General features: G+C 44.5%; 1 protein-coding gene across 4 annotated transcripts in view; it reads left to right on the top strand.

The window, feature by feature from the left end:
* Positions 1-16: 16 nt before the first annotated feature.
* The window catches only part of IFT46 (intraflagellar transport 46), a 32443-nt gene continuing 22259 nt past the window's right edge, over positions 17-10200 (top strand). For 2 of the 4 annotated variants that reach the window (XR_012657205.1, XR_012657206.1), the window contains exons 1-6: positions 17-1308; positions 1758-1854; positions 2399-2475; positions 6476-6609; positions 7802-7876; positions 7987-8080. Coding sequence is in view for 2 of the 4 variants with exons in the window: in XM_075073514.1 (XP_074929615.1) it covers positions 1291-1308; positions 1758-1854; positions 2399-2475; positions 6476-6609; positions 7802-7876; positions 7987-8080 (495 nt within the window). In the remaining 2 variants the exon portion in view is untranslated. Of the gene's footprint in view, positions 1309-1757; positions 1855-2185; positions 2257-2398; positions 2476-6475; positions 6610-7801; positions 7877-7986; positions 8081-10200 lie in introns of those variants that run through there. The other 2 variants (XM_075073514.1, XM_032777165.2) reach the window with 2 other exon arrangements.

Here is a 10200-nt window from a genome sequence, read left to right as displayed (position 1 = left end):
GCGCAGGTCTTGGGCGTTTCCGGCTTGCCCCCCGGAGCGGCGTGTGTCTATGGGGGGAGACTCGCGCTGCTTCTGAGCCCCCCGTCACGGCCGCTCTGACCTGCTTCTACCCCGCTGTTTGGGGGGCTGCAGACGGTCTAGCACGCGTCTTTACACAGCCCCCGCCCCGGCCGGTCTGGAAGATGCCCCACAGCAGGCGAGCTGAGCCCCATGGGGCGCTGTGCATGGCCAAGGAGAGGGAAGGAGGGAGTGAGGGCTTCTCCATGCCACCAGACTGAACCTGGAGGGAGCTTGGTTTAGATTGAGCCAGAGCACAGACCAGTCCGGGCCTTGTCCATCTGAAGACTGCGCATGGCAAGAGAATTTCTGCCCTGCGTGTCTATCCTGCCCCTGCTTTCTCCATCCTTGGACCTCAGATTGACGTAGAGCAAACCTGATCCCTGCCTTTGCCTTCCCAGAGAGACACGGTGGGTGAGGGAATATTTTTTTTATTGAACTAACTTCTGTTGGTAAGAGAGACAAGCTTTTGAGCTTCCACAGAGCTCTTCGTGGCCTGAAGAAGAGCTCTGCGTAAACCCGAAAGCTTGACTCGCTCACCAGCTGAAGTCAGTTCAGTAAAAGATGTTACCTGGCCCACCCTCTTTTTCTAATATCCTACCACTCGCACCGCTACAGCACTTTCCTTCTCAGACAGGCTGATGGAGGATTTGAAGTTCGCACGGCAAATTATGACAGATTAGAAAGATCCCCTTGCCTTGTAGTCCTAGAGAGTTAGAAGGATTTGCTTTGCCCTGAGTCAGTCTAGTGCATTTTAGAACAATACAGCCCATTTCCTATCCTCCCCGCATTAAGATGATGGGAGTTTGCAGTGCTGTAAACCAATCTGGCTGGAACTAGAACAGCTCGGCCCTTTTCATCCTGCGTTGGGAGCGGTGATACTGCGCTAGACCAATCCAACCCGATCTAGAGTAACGGCAGCCTGAGTCGGAGCTGTGCATGGGACTGGCGAAATAAAACCCTACGTGCCGGCAACTCTTTTCTTGCTGTGAAGACGTTCGACCACTAGGGGCCGCTGCTCAAAGCTTTCCGATAACCATAGACACTGGGGTGAGGGGGGGTGAGGCTTAGTGACGTGGTTCTGGGTGACTCGATCCGGTCACCGGAAAGCAGTAGAGCTTGGGGCTGCAAGTTCTCGCGAGAGTTACTCTCCAATCTCCATGGTGACGGTAACGGGCTGGGCCAGGCGAAGATGGCGTCCAGGCGGCGGGCAGCGTCCTGAAAGGCCGGGACATGGCGGAGGCCCTGCAGGTGACCGAGCGCCAGCCTGTGGGGGAGGCGCGGCGGGGGCAGAGGGGAGGGAGCCCGGCAGCGCTGGGGAAAGGCCCTCGGCCGCACAAGGTGCCTGGAGCGGGGACCGGAGTCTGCTGCGGGCGGGCGCGTGGGGAGTGAAACAGTTGCGGGTGGCCAGCCCCGCGCCTGCGGAGCGACCCTCCAGTGGTGTCTGGGGGCCCTGGCCGTGCAGGGCTTCTGGGGCCCTAAATACCCGACCACCCGCGGAGCAGCCGCGTGCAGCGCTGGGACCGGCTCTGGAGGCACCCACAGCGGAAGACTGGACCTTTAACACTGGCAGCATTTAAGAGGCTTTTCATCTTTAAAGTGCTTTGCGGTCATTAACTGGGGAGAGCCCGTACTCAGTGACATGAGAGAGAAAGTGTTCTTCCTTAACGTCACCCGAACGTGTTTGTGTTTGTTATTAGACCAAAATAGTTGAAAACCAGCTCTATGATGAGAGTCTAGAGATTAACGACTCAGAAGAGGTTGCCAGTATCTACACACCAACTCCACGGCACCTAGGTAGGGGAAAGCCTAATTTCACATCCCGCTTCTGTCTTTCCTACTAAAACAGTTCGTCTCTTTCCTTAAAATTAAAGTGCTGAGCAATCTCAGGTATGCTTTTGACAACTTGATTTTGGTGGTTATATTTTCTTAAAAATACTCAGATGGGTTTTAAGTCTACTCCATAAAATTGGAGCATGAGCAGATTCATTGGTAAAATAGAATACATTTGCACATTTTTATTAATGTAATGTGCTCATTGCAAAAAAGCTAGTGAGATCAGATGTGGTAATGCCAGTTGTCACTGAAATCTAGGTCTGCGTCATGTCTGCGACATGGTTGGTTTAATATGGATTTGAGCTTCTCCACCAGGGCCAACCACTGCATTATATTCTAGTTCAGTCAAAGCAAGTTGAAATTGTGAGTAAGTATGATTGTTAAACTTCAGTGTAAGGCCTGTGTAGATAGGACTTCCTTTGTAAGTGCTTTAATGTGACAATCTGTGGTGCAATCCCACAACCCAAACTTGGGTAACATACTTTCTTGGTGATCTCTTCAACAGGTCCTAGGTCCACACGCCCACAGCTCAAAAATATGGCTGATAACAGCAGTGATGAGTATGATGAAGAAATAAACAAGGTATGAGGTTGCCTATGTTCTTCTCTGCTGTTATGCTTGATGGCTGCATTTTGTAGCCCCATCTACTGGGGCCTCCTTATCTGCATGTTGAGTCCTACTGGGGAAATTGTGGCAAAGCAGCTTGGAAAGTTTTGTGAAAAAAATTTTTTTTTTGACCCATTTTGAGTAGAAAGAAATGTAGTTGCAGTATCTTTTGGCAAGACACATTATTTATACTAGAAGGGGTCAGATTGCTCTTTCCTTCAATTAGAACAGATGGAACAATTTAAGCATTCTAGGGAGAATAGATCTGAAAGGGATTTTCACATCATGGCACCTGACACCATCCAGTGTGGCTGTAATGACTACCAGGCCCATTGTCACTCGGTGCTGAAGTGGGATAGAAAGAGGGATGTGAAAAACCAAGCGCTTACGCTCATATTTGGCTGTAAAGGCAGGGATTGTTTTTTACAGGTTAGAGAAGATAAGTTGACTCTGGGTCAGGACTCCTGGGTTCTGCTTCCAGCTCTGCCACCAATTAGTTGTATGACTTTGGGTGAGCCAGTTCCCCTCATCAGTATTTCAGTTTCTCTGGCTGTAAAGTAGAGTCATACTACCAGCTACCTCGCAGGGACTTGGGAGAGGGTGGAGTAATGTTTGTAAAGCATTTTGAGATCCTCTAAGAGAAGGATAAATTATTATTTATTAGAACTGAACATTTCCCCCACCACTGAAAACCATTCGAGTCAGACTAAGATTAAATGCCTGTGCTGGCATTCCTCTTCCATGCCACTAGAGGAAGTTTTTTTTTTTTTTTTTTGGTACACTGCTGTGCCCCACCCATTTGTGGCAGGTTTGAACAGAGGATGTTTTCTGTTTAGAATGAAAGATGATAGAGCCAGGAAATGGGGCCGCTGGAAATCTGTGTTGTGCTTATTGTCAGACACTACCGGTGTGTTGCTCTACTGCCTTCAATGTTGATAAGTCGGCTGCGTGCATGTGTTCCCTCTGTATACTGCCCTGGCTCTGCATAGATAGCTGACACAGAAGACCCCCGAGAGAACCCCCAGTGATCACAGAGTCTAGTAAGGTACAAAGGCACCTGTCCAGCTTTATTGTCGAAGAGGAACATAGTCTCTAGCTTCCCAGATTAGATATCTATTGTTCTGCTAGTACATCTGTGCTCCCTGGCAATGGACCAGTTCAGTCGGTGGCAGAACTTTCCACTGTCCCCTAGGCCGGATAAATATACTGTAACCAGATTTGTCCATTACTTTAGGGTATGCTCATTTATTTGGGTTACTTTTCTGGGGAAGGGGATTCTGTAATTTTATCAATGTACTTCTTGTGTTTTCATATGGAGCTCTACTTCTCACTTCTCCAAGTCCCTCCCAATGGAGCTATCCTGCAGGACCTAGGTTTCCTAGAGCTGGGTTTCTTCAGTCCTCAAACCGGATGAACACATACCCACACACACCCTGGGTCCTTCAGCCCCCAAACCAGATGAAAACATACACACTAACAGAGCAAGTCTGAACAGACCAGGTCCATCAGCACTGTCAAGCTGTCCCCTTACATGTCTCTGGACTCACTGGGCTGGATGAAGCAGCACTTTTAAGCTGACTTTCCGTTTGTGCCCCTGGGCGTCGTGGACTGGGTCAAGCAGCACTTTGAAGCTGTTATCCTTAGGTGTCCCAGATTCAGCACGTCCCTATCCCCACTCTCACAACACAATTGTACCGGCAGTAACCTAGTTGATGAGTAAACCCCACCGTATTTTGGGCGCTGCAGGGATCTTTAGCCTAGGTAAAAGAAGCGTTGCTGTAGAGTAAATGGGGGAAGCTAAAAACACAAAAGAGTAAAGTTCATTAGGAAAAAGAGAAGCAACCAAGTTAACCATAAAAGTTATTCATTGAATAATAGTGATAACTACACAAGGAGGGCTAAACCAACATAACATACATTATTACAAGTTAATGCCTAAGGTAGAAAGAAAAACAGAAAGAAAGAGAGAGAGAGAAAGAAAAAGGAAGGGAATCTCACCGCTCCCTGAAGCTTAACCGGTCAGGGTTCCCAGGTGATGGGGGTAGCTGAAGGTCCTGAGAGCAGGAGACAGGCATATTCCCCAGCACGATTAGTCAGGAGAATATGGAGTCCCAGTGGAACTGATGCATAGTTTGGATCTAAGCATCAAAACACTGACTGGAGGGTGAGTAGGGATTTTTGTAGAGAAATTACTATGGTTGAAGGGAGAAAACTAGATTTGTTTATAGGTAAGCTGATGACTCAAGGGTGTTCTAAAGGCTAAACAACAGGAGCTGATTACTCTTGGCTATGGGTGGTGTTTTCTTCCAGGGACCTCACAGTGCAACTAGGCTGCTTCAGTATTTGAATATCAATTAAGAATTCTTTACTAAAATTGGTCTGATAATTGGTGAGCTGGGTGTGTGCAGACATAGGTTTATTAGCATCTGGAGCAGAGATTCCCATGATGCAGTGCTTCCCTGCTTTTTCTGGTCCCAGAGTTCATTGTGGTTCTCTGTTCTCCATTTTGTATGCAAATTGAGATGTCTTCCTGTCACATCTTTAATGCACATGAGGCATGGGGAGTTGTCTCTGCTCTCCATTCTGTATGCTAATGGAGATGTCTTAATCTTGTCACCCTTGTCAGCAGGGGTCTAGCTGTGTCTTCCAACGCTCTTTACTGTTCTCTGCAAGTTTTTTCCTCTGATGGGTTTTGGTTTAAGCGGAGGGTGGGGAGTGGGGGTGTCTTTCATGAGTCAGGCTGGATACTGCCCCCCGGTTCCCCAAGAACACAGGTGTCTGGTATCAATAGCCACTCAGGGATGCATGCTTATACACAGGTACACTATGTATAAGAATGTATACCGGGGTAGGCGACCTGTGCCACGCGTGCCGCCTTGGGCATGCAAGCTGATTTTCAGTGGCACTGACACTGCTTGGGTCCTGGCCACTGGTCCGGGAGGCTCTGATTATAATTTAATTTTAAATGAAGCTTCTTAAACATTTTAAAAACTTTATTTAGTTTACATACAACAATAGTTTAGTTATATATTATAGACTTATAGAAGGAGACCTTCTAAAAACGTTAAAATGTATTCCTGGCACGCAAAACCTTAAATTAGAGTGAATAAATGAAGACTCGGCACACCACTTCTGAAAGGTTGCCAAGCCCTGATGTATACATTCTTACGAATGTATATATTCTTATACACTGGGAATGGCTGAGCCATTACAAACATTGAATCTCTCTCTCCTTGTAAGTGTTCTCACACTTCTTATCAAACTGTCTGTACTGGGCTATCTTGATTATCACTTCAGAAGTTTTTTCTCTTACTTAATTGACCTCTCAGAGTTGGTAAGACAACTCCCACCTTTACATGCTCTCTGTATGTGTATATATATCTCCTCAATATATGTTCCATTCTATGCATCCGAAGAAGTCGGCTGTAGCCCACGAAAGCTTATGCTCAAATAAATTTGTTAGTCTCTAAGGTGCCACAAGTACTCCTGTTCTTTCTGTGGATACAGACTAAGAGGGCTGCTACTCTGAAAGGTACAAACAAGTTACACGTCCCTGCTGACGTATTGAGGTGCAATCCTCTACATAGCAAGGTACAACCCCTCTACGCAGTAAAGTGCCGCCTCTCACTTTGTATGTGTTGGTTAGAACAAAACAACTCTATCCATCATATTCCCCTTTTGTCCCTGTGCTTGTTATCTGTGTGGAATGTGCAAGTATCGGAGTGTTGTGGTATCTCTTGTGTCCAGTACCTTTTAGGTATGTGTCTTTGTGCAACATCAGCCCTTTCCTTGCCAGCTTCTGTGAGCAGGGGTTGCCTCTGGCTCACAGCTTAACTTTGCTTTATGTTAGCAAAGTCTTGACTAGTACTTTAGTTCAGGCCTTTGGCCTCATACCAGGCCTCTGAAACCAGGGGTTTATGTTTCAGGGCCTCATCTTACTACAGCACCATAACTCTGGTTTTTAACATTGACCTAGGAGAAGAAGGTAGCCCAGTTGGCCCCCCAGCGAGGATTTAGTGAGCATGAGGATGGGGAGGATGAAGACGATTCGTCTGAAACTGACTCAGATGATGACGATGATGAAGAGGAGCATGGAGCCCCTCTGGAGGGGTATGAGGGATTATTAATTCCTAAAAACACTGAGACTAGCCATGTGAATTAAAGTCAGGGTCTCCATTCTGAAAGACGACTCCTAACAAGCCAGTTGAATAATGTTACATTCTAGCAACACTCTGCAGATATGTCTTTAGGTTAGATATTGTGGGAATGAGGAGTTTAAAAGCTGAGGTAGATAATGTGCAGGTGCAAGTATCCTCAAACAGCTCAGTGATACTGTGGTTGGAGTGCTGCAATGGGAACTGTAAGTCTGAATCCAAGGTTTGGGAGAGCTGCTTTCAGAGTATGAGCCCTGAAAATGAAGATAGAAGGATATAGCTATATTAAATGGGGAGGAGGAATTTCATTGACCATGTGGATGTGGACAGGAAGTGTGTCACTGGGGTTTAAAAAGCATCAGAAAAGATGCACTGTTCATATAATAGAACTGTTCTTAGAGAGGTTGGAAATTGGATTCCTAAGCAAGATTCTGAATTGTTCATTGACACAGATAGGATTCTTAGATTTCAAATACTGCTGCCCAGTTTTCTTCCTACAAATACCTACTCATGAACTTTATAACCAATGCAATCAGCCTCTTTGAGGTAGTGTACGGGGTACCCAGGTAGTCTGAAATAAACTAGCCCTAATAGAGGGCTAATTAATTAATACATTAGTAGGCCCATTAATATGCTCAATGCATTGTGCTGCACAAAGACAGAATACATTTACTGCCTTTTTGCAGACAATTCATTTCCATAATTGACATACAGATGTCTAGCATGCAAACCAGCCTGCCCCAATGGCAATAATTGTTATATCATTACACCTATTGTAATATAACTTTGTTGAAAGTCTGGTCTGCTGCCAATCACTATGGTATTATTATTTAAACTCCAATCAAAAAAAGGGAGTATCTGGTAAAAGGGAGTGTCAGTGTTGTGAGTGGTGGTGTTACGATGGAAACACGTCTTCAAGAGGAAGAACTTGCAGCATTTCCTAAAGATGTCAGAAACTGGATTCTCTTGATCTCTTCTGTAAATTTGTTCTGTAGCCAGATACATTCTCCAGTATGGGTGTGCTAAGCTGGGGAAGGCATCCAAGACCCTCTCCTCCTCTAACACACCCACAGAGAATCAGATATAAGTACCCCATAAAGTTAACCTGCATGAATCCATTGGTCTTGAATCTCTCTTCTTTTCTCTAGTGCCTACAACCCTGCAGATTATGAGTATCTACCAGTGTCTGCAGAGATTAAAGAGCTCTTCCAGTATATAAGGAGGTGAGTAGAAGGATCGCTAGGCTGCACTGGGATGCCCTTCTAGGGGGGTGAAATGTTTACAGAAGGAAATGCTCCTTTTCTGGACAATAATTTTCCCATGTAATTCTCAGGTACACTCCCCAATTGATAGAGCTTGAACAAAAATTGCAGCCTTTCATTCCAGACTTCATTCCAGCTGTTGGGGACATTGATGCCTTCTTAAAGGTACCTGGCTTTCAGACCCTTCCGTGTAACTCCGTTGTGCAGGATCGAACACTGCTCTCACCCATGAAAACAATATTAATTTAGTGAGAGGAGCAACATTTGCGTTTCTCTTTGTTGGAAGAGGAGCAATTTCAGCACACAGGGAGCCAAACTAAGGGCCCAAACCCACTTATGGGGACTTAGCCTCGTCGGCCCATAACCCCTGCTGGACCAGTGTGGGGTTGGTGTACTCTGTCAGAGTGTCAGAAGAGAAGTTTTTTGCCTAATTCTTTTACAGACCCATAGAATAGCCTTTGCTAAAGGATTTGTATAAATTTCTAGATTTTTTTTTTTTATTAATCCTTGGTAGCCTAGCAATATTTACTGTCGGAGAAAAACTCAGTTCTCACTCTTGCATTGGGTGCAGCAAAGTCAGATACTTTATTTATTCTCAAGCAATTGCATAGAGGGAAGGAGTGCGCTAGGACACAGAGTTTCCCCCTCCGAGGCAGGTCTCTCTACAGGTAAACAAAAAACTTTTGTTACATACAATAATAAGCAACAGCTGCATTTTTTTATACATTGGTCATCCTGATAACTTATTTTTCTCACTCATTTTGACTCTAGTCCACATTCTATCATATCTACACAAAGTTGCAACAACTTCTCATGTGGTTCTTTTCCCACTCGCCTCACACAATCCTCGCTTCTACAAATCTTGCATTATTAGGGTTACAGCTAACCTGACTCTTGCTATCAGAGACTGTCATGCATTAAAAATCCCTTCAAATCCCTGTCAGTTCTTTCTCTACTTCCACATTACCCAGCCATAGTTTTCTTTTTCAATAAAAGACCCAGTGTGACTGGGTTAGAATGCTCCCAATCTGCTACCATTTTGAGCTGGCTGGCTTGACAATACCTTGTAATATTTGAAACAGCTAGTCCAACCCATTTAATGAGTCTGAGTGAAGTATCACTCTCAGTCTTTTCATATTCCATGTAAAGTCTAACATCCTCCTTTATATTCCTGCTAGGATTTTTATCTGGGGTGGTTACAAAAGATTTTGAAACAAGAAAGATATCCATGGTGTTTTGACTGTGGCTCTTCTTGCCAGTCAAGAAATGGAATACTTACCCCGACACTCCAGATCTCTTTTCATTTGCTAACATTTGGTGGTTTGACATTTTAATCATATAACTCTTCTGGGTTGTTTGAGATTTGAATTCCTAGCTACCCTATATAAGTTGTTGCCCATTTGTACCCAAATGTTTTCTGGAGGAATGACTTTATCAGAGTCCAGCAAATTCATAGCTAACATATCAGAATTGTCTTTGTTTTGTTAAATTTAGATGCTTTCCAAAATCATGGATTTTTTTAGATACTGATATTAGGAAAATGTTTAGGTTAGATAAAAAAATATTACATCATCAGCTTAAGTTATTTTCTGTTGTGTTCCTTCAAGTTTTATTTCTGTGATAAATTCATTATTCCTTATCCTCAATGCAGAGGCACCATGGCCAATGCAAAAAGTAAGAGACAATGGACATCCCAGCCTAGTCCCTCTGTATAATTCAAACAGGGGACATTAAGCCCCATTAATTCACACACCTGCTTTTGGGTTGATATAAAGAGCAGTTTCAAGTCCTGTCCTATACATACAACGCTGGCCCACAGTTCCTTAATTGGATAAATGCAAGTTCTGCTCTGGTCTATCAAAAGTTTTCTCTGGGTCAAGTGATTAAAAAAATAAATTTTGCTAAAACTGGCATTATGAATGATTGAAAGTACTCTCCAAATATTGTCTGACATTGTCTATCCTTAATGAGTCAGGTTCGATATGGTTTTATATAAACTGAGAGCACGGATGGCAGACAGCTAACTAGTAATTATTTTTTTTTAATCTTTGCTGTGATTCATCAGTGATCTGAGCCAATAGGAACTGCATAAAGTAAAGTTTTTTCCAACTTTAGGGAGACCAGCAGTAGCTTCTTTCATAAGTTGTGGAAGTCTCTCCCATATGTGATACAGCATGGCCAGAGGGCAGCATGAGAGTGTTAGCAGGGGGCCTTATTCCCTGCCAAGGGAGGAAGGTTTGCTTTAGATTAACTAGAGCACCTGACTCCAATTAGAGCACCTGACT

This window comes from Chelonoidis abingdonii, chromosome 18 (assembly GCF_003597395.2).
Source record: "Chelonoidis abingdonii isolate Lonesome George chromosome 18, CheloAbing_2.0, whole genome shotgun sequence".
Taxonomy (NCBI): Eukaryota; Metazoa; Chordata; order Testudines; family Testudinidae; genus Chelonoidis; species Chelonoidis abingdonii.
The sequence above is the reverse complement of the archived record's forward strand: the minus strand, read 5'-3'. Positions and strand labels throughout refer to the sequence as shown.